The sequence below is a fragment of the Manacus candei genome, unplaced genomic scaffold, assembly GCF_025592945.1.
Source record: "Manacus candei isolate 608988 ecotype Guabito, Panama unplaced genomic scaffold, ASM2559294v1 h1tg000033l, whole genome shotgun sequence".
Taxonomy (NCBI): Eukaryota; Metazoa; Chordata; class Aves; order Passeriformes; family Pipridae; genus Manacus; species Manacus candei.
In genome coordinates this window covers 4,067,080-4,083,993 of record NW_026138081.1, presented here as the reverse complement: position 1 = coordinate 4,083,993, position 16,914 = coordinate 4,067,080, and the positions used below count along the sequence as shown (strand labels likewise).

Here is a 16,914-nt window from a genome sequence, read left to right as displayed (position 1 = left end):
TTCCATGACTTTGGTGGTTCTCCTAAAAACATACAGGTGCCTTGGTTTTCATTTTTCCATTTAAGCCTGATATACTGGGTAAGTTACACATCACTGCCATTAAATGCACTGGGTAAGTGATCTGCATCTGGGTATCTAGTTTCTTATCATTCCCCCTTACACTCACTGATGATAATTACTTACTGCTTGTGGATTTGGGCTTTTTATTCCTCCTCCTGTAGAAGAGTTAAAAACTTCATCCATTAACATTCAACTCAGGTAAAGTTGTACCACTTTACCTGAGTTGAAAGTAAGGACTGATTACATCAGGATGCCACTCTCAAGTTTCTCTGTTTAGACAGAGAAAGGATGTTATAAATAAATACCAAGTTCTGAGGGAAGCATTAAATACAGTTTTGTTGTATATGTCATTAAACTAATGTAATACCAAACCATTGCTTTCAGGTACCACAACTTCCTGGCTTTTCCTGGATAAAGCCCTGTCTTTCAGCATCTGATATTGTGTACATTGGTTTGAGGGATGTGGATCCTGCTGAATAGTAAGTTGGTTTAGATTAAAGAGTTTTTTGTAAAGGCTGAAATCATGAGCTTGAAATCATGTTCACAAGCATTGCTAGATTTAAGCTTAGACTGGTAACAATTGTTTTTAAAAAATTATTTTAACAGCTATATTTTGAAGAAGTATGACATCCAGTATTTTTCCATGAGGGATATCGATCGCCTTGGAATTCGGAAAGTTATGGAAAGAACATTTGAACAACTGATGGGCAGGTAACAAACTATTATCTGATTTAAACTACTCTCGTTGAATATCTACTTTCCTGAAAGTTATTTAAGTGAAGGTCACTTGATGTCAGGCAGCTGTACAGAACTGTGACAATGTCCAGTAAATTGCAAAGTCTTTAGTCCTCGACTTCCACATCTTGAACTGCAACCATTTTGCAGTGTTTGGCAAAAAGCTATGAGACAGGTTACATTAGTGAGTACAGTTGGGGCTCTGTTTTATATGTTTTGGTTCTGTTTTTTAAGGAATTCTGCATTTTCTGCAGTTTGATGTTTGAATCAACTCAGAGTCCAGGATACCCATTACACTTTAAAAAATAATATAGCAACTTGACAGTAACTCAAATTCAGCTGTTAGCGCGTGAGGTGGAAGCATTTAAAGGTGTCCTCCTTAGACTGTGCTCACCCATGCTGTCCTGGTGGTGGCTGCTACTTTCAGTGCAGCTGGTAAAGTTCACTGTAGCCACTCCCTTACTGCAGTTCACTACTGCTGTCTTTGCTAACCTTGTTCAAGTTTGGGGAACCCAGTCAGGGAACGTATCATGATAGTCTAGGAACAGGGAGAGGGTCAGAGTTAGGGTGACCTCTCACCACAGGTTAGGACCTGTGCTGCATGCTGTTGTTTTCTAAAGGTGTGCTCACCTTTCCTAGCTCCAGCTGTGCCAAGTAAAAAAGATGCTAATCCAGATGCTTCTCCCTACTGAGCATCTGCAGTAAGTTGGAAGTACAGTCTATCACTTAAATAACTCATGACAAGCAGTGTCCAATTTATTAAGCTGTCATCAGTTGGCAGACTTGATATAGTAAGTAACTAACATTTTAGGTTAAAAATTATCCTTTATTTCTTCATCAGCTAGGCTACATGGTATGGTTTGGAGGCAGTCTTCAACTATGGACCTGAAAAATGCTCATCTTGCTGAGCTGTTAGTGAAATCCTCAAGCTTGGTGCTTCCTCCATCCTAGATGCCATGCACATCAGTGGTTGAGCCTTTCACCCTGGCTTTCTGTACAAAAGGAGAAAAGGCTGGATTGTATCATACATTTCTCTACATTTTTCCAACTAAGGAGACAAATATCAGATAAAGTGGTTAGAACTAAAGTACTTATCTTCAACCACATCACACCTGAGCAGATGCTCAGTCAAACTAGAAAGATGAATTTCTGTTTTCCCCATGTGTACTGAGCTAATAGATGTTTCAGAGTCCAAAGATATTTAAAAAAAAGAATCCTTCTAAATGTATATGAGACATGGTATAGGGCATAGGGGAAGCTTTTAGCATCACTGAGCTCAATGCTACTTTGCTGATCAGCCTGGACCGTAGGAAATGCATGCAGAAAAAGTTAAGGTTCTGAGATTGCTTTTCTTGTTTTATTCTGTCTCAGGAGACAGAGACCAATTCACCTGAGTTTTGACATTGATGCTTTTGATCCCTCACTGGCTCCAGCAACGGGGACTCCTGTTCTAGGTGGATTAACTTACAGAGAAGGCATGTACATCACAGAGGAAATACACAACACAGGTAGGAGCTGACCAGCAGTATGGGGCTAAACAAGGACAGGACAAGATACATAGAGCTCATATTGGTTGTTTTTCCTGCATAACTACGTGAGATAAATGTAGTCAAAGCAAAGGTGCCTGTAAAGTCAATTCAGCCTTTAGTAAGGGCAAAAGTAGTCCTATGGTTGGGCAATACCCTTGGTGTTGGAAGCAGCTTAACCATCAACAGCTTCAACTTACGAAAAGGAAATAAAATACACAATATATTAACAACTAATGTCAGAAATGTGTAATACTGTCCCCTAATCCTAAAGACATGAGGTAAGATGTAAAAAGGGGGATCGAGAATAAAAAAATGGGTGCAAACAATTTTAAACAGTCTGAAGTTCCATTCTAGGATTCAAGGCTAACAAATCAAGCTTTCACAAAATATACTGCAGTTGACTCGATATATGAGGACTTTTCATCTTATGCCATGGAGATTTTATTTAATGTGTTTAAACAATGTTATTTGTAGTGAAAGAAGGAAATAAAAATCACAGACACTAGAGTCAATAGAATCATGAATAGGATGGCAAAAGAATACTAGGTGAGATCTCTTTTTATATCCCCTCATTTTTGGACTGGGAGAAAACAAAATTAAAAAACATTCCTCTCATAAATGTGTATGGAACATCAAACTTAGTTTTTCTGAATGCTAAAAGCATGAATGGATGAGGTAGTGGTGATGTAAGAAAGAACCACGTTTAAAACACAAACTGGCATCTGAGAACAATAACCTCATCCCTCACTTGAGAGCTAATCTTACTTGTCACAAGCCCAAATACCAGACTTGCTGCAGTGAATAAAAGGCTACTAAAGAGACCTTGCAGGATGTTGTACCCTCTGTCAGAGTAACAAAGCTGTGAATCACTTTCACAGGAATGCTTTCAGCTGTAGACATGGTTGAAGTCAATCCATTGCTTGGAGCTTCTCACGAAGCAGTGAATGCAACTGCTAGTCTTGCAGTTGATGTGATAGCATCGTGCTTTGGGCAGACAAGAGAAGGAGCACACACCGCTTTTGATGGACTCCCAACACCCAGTTCTCCAGATGAATCTGACAGTGAAGAGCAAGTGAGGATTTAAGAACCCAAAGCAGTGGGTATATTGGACATTGCAGAGCTCAGCTGAGGCACTTCAGTGGATAGATTGTCAACACTTGGCAAATACTGTTAACTTCTCAATTTTTAAATAAACTAGCTTTTCCATTGATTGGTGGCTACTTTATTACATACCAAAATTTATTCATTTAGTTAAGTATATACAAAATGAGACAATAAAATATTTATTACCTTCTTATTAATCTTACCGGTAGTTCAAGTCTGTCTCTGCATTTTCCTTTTACTCCCATTCTCTGTCTTTTTAGTGTCAGTACAGTTTCTGGTGAATGTGCTGTCTCACCACTCAGTTCAATCCTCAGACAATCAAAGGGAACAGACAGCCCATCCTGTTCCTCAACAGTGGAAAAGTTCATCTCCATCATGAAGATTCATCTGCTGCGGAAGAATCTGTAGTAGACCACACCTCCTAGGATGGCCAGTTCCAGGATGATGATAATTGACAGCAACAACTTATTAGTGGTTACTCTAGAATTAAAAAATAATTTTAAAAAATCAGTAAAAATCCAAGATAGCTTCCCCCCCTTTGTTTATGAAAGTAGATTCTAGATCTAGATCACCATCTTCCCTTCTGTAAGTATACTCCCTGTTTCAGCTAGACCCCACAGTGCTTTTCAAATAGCTCTTAACAAGCAGAAGGGGACAAAGAGCAATTTACTACTCCTGTTTTCCTGGAAATTGTTTAAATCTTCTATTTCAACAGTAGGAGTTCTGTCCCTCTTCCCCTGCCCCACAAAAGATAGATAACTGCTCTATCTGTGCCTACTCATTCAATTAAGCAAAGAGGAAAACAACAATTGAAGTCTTTAATGTCACTTAAATGCTAAATCCTTTAATGTCACATAAAGTCACTTAAATGCTAAAACTCTCATTGTGGTGCTTTTCCCTGGAACTATGTGGTTGAAATAAAACTAAAATATCAAAATAATAATGTACTTTTACTATTGAAAATTATAGTTATCGTAACTTCCTTCAGCAATGGCTGTAAAGGAAAGCTTGTTAGGGGATAAGTACCTACTGGAAATACAATCCATGAACTGGTTTGTAAGGCCAACTAAACAATATAGTTAAGAAACTGCAAATCCACTTAAGCATCCAAGGTTTTAGTCATCAAAATAGTATATGATGAGACTCAGAGTGTCTCACAGGATAGCCTAGCTACTCTAGGGCAGTGCTGTGGCCTAAACAGATTTGTCTGTGTCATCGGACATCTAACTCGCTTAATGCTGCAGTGATTTATGGCACGATTTTTCCGACCTGAATAAGGAGGAGTTGCACCTAAAGTCACCATTAGCAATTCACTGTAACTTGCTTGTGTCCTCACCACAGTTTGGATGGTTAAAGATTTCACATTATCCTGACTGAGCAGCATAATTCAGTAGTGTTCAAGAGCCTGTAAGTAACTACCAGGGAGGAAAACACACAAATTAGCATCTGCATGTGGGCACACATATTTACACGTTCCCTAAACCCTCCCTGTGGTTCCAGCTGACACTTACACTTACTTTTTTCCCTCTAAAACCAGCAGGCAATAATGCTCCATGCGGCTGTCAGCCATGTTACTCACCTCCGGGACATTGAACGTAGAATCTTGCGACTCTTGCTCAAGTTCTCACTTGTATTCACCAACTAAGAAGAGACAGAAGTTACTTGAACAGGACAGAAATCAGCTGAACAAACACACACCAGCTCTATAAAAATGCACCTGAAAGCAGTTGGTGTTGAAATGTTGCAATTAGTAATGGGACCAAGGATAACCATATACTCCCAAAATTCCGAGACAACATTACTTTCTACACACAATACCATCTGGAATCATTGCCTCTTTTCTAAGGAGGAAGTAAGACTTCTGTGTATACTTTTCGTGAGATACATACAAAGATATGCAACTTAAGACCTCTTTCTGCCCCTTTAGTTAATCTAGAAATATCAGAAATTAGCTCCTTTCATTAAATTTCATTTCATTATTCTAGTTGAAATATAAGAAAATTATACTGACATGTTCCCTCCCAGCGCATATCAAACTGCTTTGAAATGCCTTTCAATTTCTAGCAAAGAAAGAACTGTGTTGCATTGATAGGTCTAAGTGACCCAGTGGGTAGCAGCTCTAGCTGTTAATAGACGATCCATTTCAACTTTGTAATGCTCAGAAATTAACTGTATCCAGTCAGCTATTAAGAAGCATGTAATTCGGTGAGGTTATAGCCAACTAAAAAAGGTGTTGCCTCAGACAGAGGCAGGATCCGTGATGTGTGGTCTCCAGGTAAGATTTTTGCTATTCCACTTCCAAACCTAAGGAAGTGAAGGGTAAGCTAGGTCTTACATCACAGACACCTGCCTGCACAATTCCTCTGTGGTTTAAACTATTGCCCTCAACTGGAAAACTAACCCTGTACGTATGTTACTTTGCCCTGAGACGGACTGGATGAAGCTGGGAAGAAAGCTACCAAGCCCATTCAGAGCTTAGTAATTTCCAGTCTTCACTATGAAAGAACAAACAAGAAGAAAGTCTGCTTCCAGCTGAAACGTGTGGTTCACACAATTCAGCAACACTTTGCCTAAAAGGGTCACAATACAAGTCACAGACAGAGTTTAGTGATGAACACAGCAGTGCTGGGTTAATGGCTGGACTTGATCTTTTCCAACCTAAAGAATTCCATGCTTCTGTGAGCAATCTGTTGATAGACTGAGACGCCTGAAGGACAGTAATATTTTTTATTAGAAAAAGGACAAAAACTACATCTACAAATCTTAGGATAAATTTCCTTTCCTGCTCTCCAACCCAAATCTGGGAACAGGACAAATCAAATTCTGACTGAAATGACAGATGAAAAAGCTACAGGCTTTGTTGAAATGAGTAGAGAGAACTTCTAAGAAAAGGGGTATGCTTTTTGTTTTGGCTTAGTGTGCTTACTTGCCAAACTCAGCCATCCCCCTACAAGTCACTCACCTAAAAGCTTTACAGTCAGGATCCCTTGTACACACAGAAATTCCCATCAGCTTGTTACTTCAAAAATCAAATTTTCAGTTTTGCATATATGTGTAAACAAAACAAGTGAACTAGTTTTTGAAGCTTTCATAGTGGAAACAGAGTCTTGAACCAAGGATGAGAACAGGCATCTTGTCTGACACCACTTTCTCCCTCCCTACAAATATTGGAAGGATAGTAATTAAGTAATTATACTTCTACTAAATTTAATTTAATTACAAAAACTTGCTAAATTTGCTTCCTAGATCTAAACTTTTACTAGTAATCTAGTGGTGGGCAACTCCTCAGCAATTTTTTAATCTGTAATATTTTCAGTAATGCTATTTTTTTTTAGTTCACAGGTCTGATATCTAATCTTGTACAGGCACAGCAGCAGACATTTGACCACCGTGCTTTGGGCCCTTCTACAGTAATTATTTTCCTTTTAATGAGGACAGCACAGAAATGTGGCAGTCTGGATTTGGTTTGTAGAAACATCCCATTGGATTACTATGTCTAGGGGAGTGTCTCAGAGTAATTATTGCCATACAGTTCCCCCAAAACCACCATCAGGTTGTTTCAAAGCAATGCCAACAGTTTCCCTGCTTACTCTGCTCTTGGTGCGTTCCAGCTGCTCCCGCTGCTCCCCAAGTTCTTCGATTATATCGGTGCCGATCTGATCTGTTTCAGCAGCAATCCGGTGCGAGCGCTCAATGCTCTGACTGGCTCGGTTCAGACTGTCTGTTCCCTGGAGAAGCAGCACCCTCTGTGACTGCAGATTAGTCTGAAAAATAATGTAAGATTAACTATTAAGCACAAAGACAGAAGTATTAGGCTTCTGACATATTAAAAAGTTAGGATGTGACTCCATAGGCCGTTCATTTGTATTAGCTGTACATGCTTCTTATGTTAAATGATGTGGCCCAGTTAATTTTGACACAGCCTTGTCTACATGGTAAGATTATGGCCAAATCTGGTTAAATCTCAAAAAAGTATATGCTTCTAAAGAGTTAAAACAGTTACAAAAAACTGCCTTTGCAACAATTTACTTTTCCATCAAAGAACATTTACATGAAAATAGTATCTTTCTTTCCAGATGCTACCTTGTCCTTCCATTCATATCTTAAAGTCAGCCTTATTTGTGAATTCACAGTTGGTTGCCAGGGAGATCAGTAAGAGTTTACAGTCAAAAGGATTAGAAACAAACAGCACTAACAGATGGACTGCTAAGTAACAAAGATCTTTTCGTGCCAGTAGCCTGGGCTAGAGGATAAGGAATATTTGCTGACCTTGGGATCAAAAGGTAGCTCAAAATAAAGTACTTTCTTAAGCTTCAGAAAGCTACCACCCTGCTCTCAAGTTTTAGAGGATTCAGTCAAGAGGAATCAAATGCAAAAATTTACCAAGCTACCACAGAAGGAAATATCAAGGAAAAAGCCTCCCTCAAACCTTCCTTATCTAGGGCAGACAAACAAAGAGCCCACCTCCATGAACTTTCTGTACAGATCACAGCACTTTGAAAATAATGAGGAGATTCAGTCTCGCTAGCTCAGATATCTCTATGCATATCTGGTAAACGAAGAAATTGGTATATTTCTTGCACTGTAGCAGCAAAACCACAGTGAACAAAGCGCTAAGAGGGTCAAGAGTTCTTATATTTTCTTAAAATTACTTACACTGAGATTGCTTAAAAGAGAATTTTACCAAAGAACCTATACAATGCATGGTTCACAATTTGATAGTTCTGGAGACTAAAACTAGCTAAGTTAACCTTTTTTATCAGTCAGTAGCATCACTTTTATGTTTTCATTTCTGTAGGGGATGATTAAATGAAGCATTTCAGTACAGAATGTTGTGCAAGTTACTAACTGCATGGCTTTCAGGGAGTTCCATTTTGATTATACTCCTATCTTTGTTTTAGAACACCAAACTCTCTTCTGAGTTCCAGGTGTTCTTTCTCCTGCCTGAGATATTCATGTTACATGCAGAGAGATATACAGGGAGTTATAAAAGCACAGAAGTGGTTTAAAGTAGAAAAACTGTAAACAATACATCTGCAATATTGTTTTTAAACAATCACAGCAAAGTTAAATAAAATTTACATCTAATCCTCACACTTTGTTCGTTTTCTGTGGAGAAGATTCCATATTTTATATCGCCTTGACTTCCATGGCCCACTCCCAAATCTGTGCTTCTCATCTCCCTCTGGAACATGGACAGGTCTCTTCTGTACGCTCGGATTTTGCTCATCATTTGGTTTCGGAAAGGCAGGGGAGCATACTTCAGTTCTTCCTCCATTTCACGCAGCTTTAACAAAAGAAACTATGTTTAGTTTTTAAAGCACCAAATCTATTCTCAGCAGCAGGTATACTCAAAACTCACCATTGGATGAAGGGATTCATGTGTTTTTATTGGACTGGGTGAGGGGGATTAACCTGAAACCCTATACCTCTATCTAGTAACGAGGACAACAACGCTGTTCGGCCCACATGGATTTTCAGACACACAACGCTTCAAGAAAAAAAAAGTTGCCAAGCTTAAGTGCTTGAATTTTTTTCCCTGAAACATCACTCTAAACTTCAAAATTTGCAGTTCTCACTTTCTTATAGTTTAAGCATTTATACAATGTGGGATCAAGCTCAGCCAGATGCACCTGGATTGGGTTGATTAGAACCAAAAGGGACTATTTTGGCTTTGGAGCTGAGAAAAAGTGTGTGAATCAAAACACTGAGTTTACAAAAAGTCCTGGGAATTCTAGTTAACTGAATGGCAACACCAGGTGCTGTTTACTTGAAGAGGTTAATAAAGGGGGAACGCAGAGAGGGCTCTGCAGAGAATCCTGAAAACCAAATAATGGTGTGTGCAGCCTCATTTCTTCAGTGCCCATAATACAATGGGTATCAGCTTTGTATCATATCTGTGCAACACAGATAGAATCACAGAATGGTTTTCGTTGGAAGGGACCTTAAAGATCATTTAGTTCCAAACCCTATGCCATGGGCAGGGACACCTTCCACTAGACCAGGTTGCTCAGAGCCCCATCCAAACTGGCCTTGAACACTTACAGGGATGGGGCATCCACCACTTCTCTGGGCAACCTGTTCCAGTGCCTCATTACCCTCCAAGTAAAAAATGTCTTCCTAATATCAAATCTAAACCTACTCTCCGTCAGTTTAAAGTCACTACCCCTTGTCCTATCACTACATGCTCTCGCAAAAAGTCTCTTTCCAGCTCTCTTGTAGCCCCCTTTAGGTACTGAAAGGCTGCAATAAGGCCATCCCAGAGCCTCCTCTTCTCCAGGTTGAACAATCCCAATTCTCTCAGTCCTTCCTCATAGCAGAGATGCTCCATCCCTCTAATCACCTTCATGGCCCTCCTCTGGACTCATTCCAACAGGTCGATGTCCTTCCTGTGCTGGGGACCCCGTATCTGGATGCAGAATTCCAGGTGGGGTCTCACAAGGGTAGAGTGGAGGGGGAGAATCCCCTCCCTCACCCTGCTGGCCACGCTGCTTTTGATGCAGCCCAGGATACAACTCACTTTCTGGGCTGCAAGTGCACATTGTCAGCTCATGTCCAGCCTCTCATCTCCCAGCACTCTCAAGTCCTTTTTGGCAGGGCTGCTCTCCATCTGTTCATCTCCCAGCCTGTACTGATACCAGGGGTTGTTCCGACCCAGGGGCAGCACCTTCCACGTGGTCGTATTAAACCTCATGAGATTACCACAGGCCCACTTCTCAAGTTTGTCCAGGTCCCTCTGGATGGCATCCTGTCCTTCAAGTGTGTCAAGTGCACCACTCATCTTGGTGTTTGCAAATCTGCTGAGGGTGCACTTGATCCCACTGTCTATGTCTTTAATGAAGACTGGTCCCAATATGGAGCCCTGAGGGACACCACTACTCCCTAATGTCCATTGGGACTCTGACCCGTTGACCACTACCCTCTGAATATGACCATCCAACCAATTCCTTATCCACCTACAGTCTGCCCATCAAATCCATTTTTCTCCCATTTAGAGAGAAGGATGTAGTGGGGGACCATGTCAAAGGCTTTACAGAAGTCCAGATAAATGACATCTGTAGCCAGTAGGTTGGTCAGGCAGGACTTACCCTTGGTGAAGCTGTACTGGCTGTTTCAAATCATCTCCCTGTCCTCCATGTGCTTTAGCATAACTTCTAGGAAGATCTGTTCCATGACCTTCCCAGACACAGAGGTGAGGATGACAGGTCAGCAGTTCCCAGGGCCCTCCTTTCTACTTTTTAAAGATGGGTGCAATGTTTCCCCTTTTCCAGTCACCTGGCACTTCCCCTGACTGCCATGACTTTTTCAAACGCATGCAGAGTGGCTTAGCACATCACCCAATTCCCCCAGGACTCTAGGATGCATCTCATCAGGTCCCATAGACTTATGCACATTCAGGTTTCTTAGGTGGTCATGAACCTGGTCATGCCCTAAAGGAAGGACTGTGCTCCCCCAATCCTCATCCTGCAGTCCACTCACTCGAGAGGTGTGGGAAGATGAGGCTGCCATTGAAGACTGGGGTAAACAAGTTGTTGAGTACCTCAGCCTTCTCCTCATCTGGATCCATTGCACAGGTAGCCATGCCACTGAATTCACACTCGGAACATCCAAGCTTGGCAACTGGAGCTAGGATTTCCAAACCCTAAGATTTTGGATGCACGAATTTTCACATCAACTTCTAGTGACAGCTATAACAAATTCACAGTGCTTAAAGCTGTATGCAAACATGAGCTCACTCATAGTATGAGCTCCACGACTCATACATCACCTACACAGATACCCGTCAATAAACCCCAGAAGTCAGGGGAATAAAGCATCATGTTCAGCTGTGACTCAAAAGCAACCTAACAAATGGTACCTGAATATGAAAAGAAAGCTTAATCCATAATGTCTGGCTTAAAAAGACAAGTCACATGGCTGCTTTGGTGCTGTTCCACATCACCTGCTGTCCAGCAAGCATATACAATAGAGGTTTCAAATATTCAAGGTCCCTGATACTTAACTATCAGACTAGTTTAGAAAGATCAAATGGGCTAAAACCAACATTAGGGGGAAAAAACCCCAAGCAGCAGATTCTCTACATGCTTGCCCTACAATCTCTAGCAACTTTAACTGCACCTCCATCATTCTCCTTTGTTCAACAAAGCAAAGGTGCTATCAAAACCAAGCACTCGAAAACCCCTCAAAATGCACATAAGAATATTTGTCATATTTATGTATCTATACAGTTACATACAACAGTCTTGATGAACACAGACACACCTATCAGAGCAATTAATCAAACATTAAAAAAATAAAACATCTGCCTGCCAGAATAGAACCCAAAAAAATTAACATTTAGATGTAGTGTCCTTTTAAGGCCACAGTATTTCCACTGTCAGGAAGGCTGGAAGCCCAGCCTTACACTTACCGTCTCATTGGCTTCGCGCTGTTTATCGTCAAATTCTCGAACCAGTTTTTTCTTCTCCTCTGTGAAAGAAAAAGCAGTATATCAGATAAACTACAGAGAAATGACAACAGAACTCCAACTCAATCCATTAAAAACAAGGAAGCTGCTACAGGTGGTTGATTACAGAGACATCAAGTCAAAATTTAACTCAAACAGGAACAGCCTATTCTTATGATAACTTTTCAAAAGGGAGTGGGCAAGAGAGCAGAAACCACTCTTCCAAACGCTGGCCACTACCTCTGGTAGACAAAAGAAGTAATTTTCCAAACTTGAAATATTTTTCTGACCTACTGCCCCCGATGTCCACTGACAGAATTGCATGTTGAAAAACAGCAGAATAGCAAACAGTACACATTAGTGAACAGCTCATAAATATTTATTATTTTTTGCAAGTATTTGGCAAGATTACTGAAGGCTGAAACTATAATTTGGATTTGAACAGAACATCAAGTCAATCTACATTTCCAAGTGAGCCCTGAAGTTCCTGGCAGACCCAGTACTCTGCATTCTCACGGTCATAAGGTACCTAAGTACATGAGGTAAGCATTCTAGAGTTCTCTGAGATAAAAGATGCCATCAAGATATCACCTCGGGTTCATGGATTAAAGCCCAAAGGCCTCCCTCTTCTGGAATGACATTAGTTGTTTAGATCAGCCAACAAAACTATACATTTGTTTGAGACAGTCATTTACTAAGATCCATGTGCCTGGGGCTTTGAAGACCAAAGAATGGGTTTCACTGCTGTTACTCTATTTTTAAACAAAATCTTAAGATCTGTATTCTTCATGTGTTAAAAATCTACCATATCTCTCGAGCATCCACGATCAATGAAAGTATAAATCTGAAAATTCCCTTATCTCAATGGAGACAAAACAAGTTATGTAAGCTTTTGCAAAAAAATTGAAGATGAACACCAGAGTGCTCTTGTAGAATACTGCAAATGAAACCAAATTTTATCAGGAGTCTGACAAATATCCACCTAGCTTAATTCATCTCTCTCAGAAGAGTATAATCAAGTCTTAAGTACAATTTTGGGTAGTAAAACATGTAGACTGTCATCTTGGTAAAACTCCTCTAATTTGATTAAAGGCAAAATGAAATACAACATTACAAAAACTTCATTGTGGTAAAAAAACTTATTTGATAATACCTTTTGGTAAACACAGTCCTCTGCAAAAGAAGGAGTTTTTAAACCACTGAGCTCTCAACAGAAAATAGGAAAAAAATTGAAGTGATCAGAACATGGTTACAAAGCTCCTCTCACACACACAACACACCTCAGCTATAGGCTTTCCTTCTCAGTTCAAATTCATATTAAGCCCCAGAATTTGAACTGTAGAGAACTTAAGACAGAATTAAAAACCATCATCTAAGCAGAAGTTATGCTCTCACTTACTACAAGGAATTATTATAGACTAAGCTACATCAGGACATCAACTGGTATCAGGAAATACCAGTTTCACATCCTAGTTTATTCAGGAGGAAATGCTGACTTATAAGGTTCCTAAATACACTCTCTTCAACTTCTTCCATATGCAATTGTGCTGATGCCCTTGTTTGTGTAGCTGGGTTGCAAGTGAAATCATGAAGTGCAGACAAACAGCCTTCAAAAGCCAATAATTTGTTTCATATAGGTCATGTCACTAATCCAATTTAAGCAGTGCCCTCTTAAACCCACTGCTGCCTCAAACTCGTGGAAACCCGGCACAGAACTGCAAAAGCTGCATTTCCTTGCTTCGTGTCCCCCGCACGGACCAAGAAGATGCTGCACTTATAAACATGCAGTCAAAGAAATGCCAGCTTCCAAGAGGGATAGCATCACCGAGTGGTTTAGGTAAGCCAAGCTGCAACAGCTCGAAACTTTTTTGTTTATAAGCCAACAAGAAATCTGGCCATGTAGCTTGAAAGCGTTCTGCTGGATCTGTCCAGTGCACAGAAATGCTGGAACACACCGAACGGTTCAGTTCCCATCCCTCTGGATTGAACTGTGACTCAAAGTGGACAGGCAATGCAGCAAAAGTACCCACTCCACAGCAGTGCTACCCACATGCTCATCAGCATTCACCTGATTTATTTCCAATCAGTTAGAAACAGATTCAGTAGTAAAGTACAGCGAACTGAAATAATTTAGAGGAAAATATCTGTATTTGAAATGATTCAGGCTGTTCAAAATGCTTCTTACAAACTTAGAAGAAAAAAAGAAGTGTTTCTACAGTTAGGAATTTGTCATCTTGTTTACATAGAGCGAAACAGCATTTCCAAACCTTTGGTCCTCAAAGACATCCTCAAAGACAATCTACAGATTCTGTCTTTCCTCAAGTTTTGGACTGTGTCAATCATCTTAAAAGAGTATTCCAAGCTACCTTTTATTATCTCCTGAATATTTCCGGATCAAATAACTCAAAAAATAAAGATATACTTCCCTTCCCATAAGTAAAAAAAGCAAACTAAACACATTAGGAGAGTGGAATGTCTACACCAGACAAATTCCTGATTTATCTTAAACTCTCCTAGAAACACTTTCAAAAAATATTATCAGGATTTTTTCAGGAACAAATTTAAAGAGCAGAACAGTCATAGTAAAATTCCTTAGCATGTCTAAAACTTCTGTTGGGGAAAAAAAATTCCAAAAAAAGCATTACAAAATCTGTTGCCTGTAAATACTGCACTTAAGCCAATGGCTCAGAATTCATTGCTCAAGACTACCCCAGTTCCAAGGAGACAAAGTTTTATTTCACCAAGAAACGGACCATTCCCTGTTCTACAGGGAAATAATGATTCCTACCAGAAGGAGTATTTCTTCTCTTATGCTTTTTATCCTGGTGAAATTAAGTCAGTTTTGAAATTATTTGCAGGCTTGAACACCTTTCTTGCACCAAACTTTCTGGAAACACTGATGACAAGGATTGTGACCCTGAATTTAACTCATTAAATAGAAAGCCAGGTAAGAAACAGGATATTAAGCTTTTCATAGCCTGTGTTATCTAGCACAGCCTGGTATATTCTGGATAACCATTTTTATGATTTTACACAAAATTCATCAATTGTGGGAGAATGAGATGAGAGAGCAGAGCATGGATGACAGCCCCTACCCATTGCTGCGGTACAAAACCCGAGCTGATCTACAGCTCATGACAGCCATGTATCATGTTTCTCATAAGAAGAATTTAACCAGAGGCATTCAGTCACATTGGTAAAATTCCCCTTGTCAGATCACTTCCCTTTCTGGTTCTCAGAACACTGCAAATATCGAGAACTGAATCAGAAGCACAAAGCCTTACAGAGAAGTATTCTGCCCCTGGTGTGATATAAAGAGTACTCATAAAATCAGGTTGTGCTCCAATACCATTTTGAGTGGCTAGATACATAGATTTTTTCTATTTTGTGGATAGGAAGTGCACAAACCAGACTTTTAAAAGAGTAATTTAAAATGTAAACCTTCTTCAGTAAAGAAATTCCCTACAGATGCTTGTGGGCACTTGTGATAGTAAAATCTAATTTTAATTCTGTCAATGAGCTCTTAAACACGAGCCAAACACACACACACACACACATACACACACAAAGGAAAAAACTCCAAACCCAAAACCCCAAGGGCACTGCAGTTGTTTCAGAACCAATTAGGTTGGAAAAGACCTCTGAGATCATTGAGTCCAACCTATGAGTGAACACCACCACGGCAACTAGATCTAGTGCCACATCCAGTCTTTCCTTAAACACCTCTAAGAACAGTGACTCCACCACCTCCCTGGGCAGTCCATTCCAAGACCTAATCACCCTTTCTGTGAAGAAAGTATTCCTGATGTCCAACCTGAACCTCCCTGGCACAGCTTGAGGCCAGGTCCTCTTGTCCTGCAGCTTGTTACCCGGTGGAAGAGACCAACCCCCACTTGGCCACAGCCTCCTTTCAGATAGTTGTAGAGAGTGAGAAGGTTATGCCTGAGCCTCCTCTTCTCCATGTTAAACAACTCCAGTTCAACTAGAAACAGCACAAAACAACATCCAAATAACACCACCACCTCAGAGGCGATGCTTTGAGCCCAGCACGGCTGCGCTTGGCTCTGGGGTTGAAATTTGCCAGCCCAGAGGAGCTGCTCCAGGGCAGTAACGCCACACACCTGCAAAGCCACCAGGACACGGCAGCAGCTGAAAACAATATACGGTGAGGCCAGACCTGACACGGCCACCCACCCCCTCCAAGCAAGTGCTACCCAAAGCGAAGTCCCGAATCCCTGCAATTGCAAATCTCCTCGTACACAGGGTGTCTCGGAGGGACTTTGCCCCCCCGGCTACACAGACACGTCTGTCTGACAAGCAGCACCCGAACGACCCCGACACGGCCCCGCAGCCGGCGAGGCCGCCCCGGTCGGAGAGACGGCGTCCCCGGCGACAGGGACCGGGGCGGCCATGTCAAGGGAGCGGCCGAGCCCCGCTCCCGGGGCAGCCCCGCCCGTGCCCTCGCCCCGGCCCCGTGGGACGGCCGCCCCCCCCCGCCCCGCCTCACCGGCCGCGCTGCCCCGCAGCCGCTCGGGGACACCCCTCAGGTCTCCATGCAGCCCGCGGAAGATCTCATGAAGCCGCTCCAGGTGCTCCGAGGAGCCCGCCCCGCGGCCCGCCATAGCCCCGCTGCCCCGGACGGTCCCGTCCCGTCCCGTCCCCCGCCCCGCCCGGCGCTTCCGGCGCCGGGGGCGCCCCGCGCTGCCTGCCGGGAGCTGCAGGCCCGGGGGGAGTGTCCGCCCCGCGCGGGGACGCTTCTGCGCCGCCAACACCGCACCGGGAGCCGGCACCGGGAGCCGGCACCGGGAGCCGGCACCGGGAGCCGGCACCGGGAGCCGGCACCGGGAGCCGGCACCGGGAGCCGGCACCGCCCTGCTGCTCCCGGGCCTCGGCCCTACCCGCGTGGGCATCACTGCTTGCGCTCTGCGAGGGGGAATAACAGAAACCTCGGTGGGGGAGTGTGAAAAAGGTGTTCCGAGCGCCGCTGCCGACAGCCACCACTGCGCTGCCTCTGCAGACACTTCGCGGCTTAGTAATTGC

At 42.1% G+C, this 16,914-nt stretch overlaps 2 protein-coding genes across 4 annotated transcripts in view; one reads left to right on the top strand and one right to left on the bottom strand.

The window, feature by feature from the left end:
- ARG2 (arginase 2) overlaps positions 1-3,534 on the top strand; it is a 19,344-nt gene extending 15,810 nt beyond the window's left edge. Inside the window, exons 5-8 of the mRNA XM_051791450.1 lie at positions 445-539; positions 667-771; positions 2,167-2,303; positions 3,203-3,534. Coding sequence (XP_051647410.1) covers positions 445-539; positions 667-771; positions 2,167-2,303; positions 3,203-3,408 — 543 coding nt within the window. The 3' untranslated portion in view covers positions 3,409-3,534. The remainder of the gene's footprint in view (positions 1-444; positions 540-666; positions 772-2,166; positions 2,304-3,202) is intronic.
- On the bottom strand, positions 771-16,914 carry VTI1B (vesicle transport through interaction with t-SNAREs 1B). Of its 3 annotated transcripts, XR_007905161.1 has the most exons (7): positions 16,382-16,891; positions 11,839-11,897; positions 8,524-8,715; positions 7,019-7,192; positions 5,008-5,069; positions 3,632-3,908; positions 771-1,787 (listed from the first exon to the last, which is right to left on the bottom strand). XR_007905161.1 is itself a non-coding variant. In XM_051791456.1 (6 exons), the coding sequence occupies exons 1-6, from the start codon at positions 16,782-16,784 to the stop codon at positions 3,812-3,814; spliced, it is 987 nt and encodes a 328-aa protein (XP_051647416.1). In that variant the 5' UTR covers positions 16,785-16,891; the 3' UTR covers positions 3,524-3,811. The 3 variants fall into 3 exon arrangements, 2 of the variants coding, with proteins under 2 accessions (XP_051647416.1, XP_051647418.1); XM_051791456.1 differs by lacking the exon at positions 771-1,787 and having other exon boundaries at positions 3,524-3,908; XM_051791458.1 differs by lacking the exons at positions 771-1,787; positions 8,524-8,715 and having other exon boundaries at positions 3,524-3,908; positions 16,382-16,914.

What these genes read in the sequence shown, in the direction of transcription:
- VTI1B (XM_051791456.1), bottom strand. Translation starts at nt 16,784, where the DNA reads ATGCCCACGCGGGTAGGGCCGAGGCCCGGGAGCAGCAGGGCGGTGCCG. An exon ending in GCTGCGGGGCAGCGCGGCCG is followed by an intron (nt 11,898 to 16,381) that starts GTGAGGCGGGGC and finishes TTTCTTTCACAG; the next exon opens with AGGAGAAGAAAAAACTGGTT. An exon ending in AGCGCGAAGCCAATGAGACG is followed by an intron (nt 8,716 to 11,838) that starts GTAAGTGTAAGG and finishes CTTTTGTTAAAG; the next exon opens with CTGCGTGAAATGGAGGAAGA.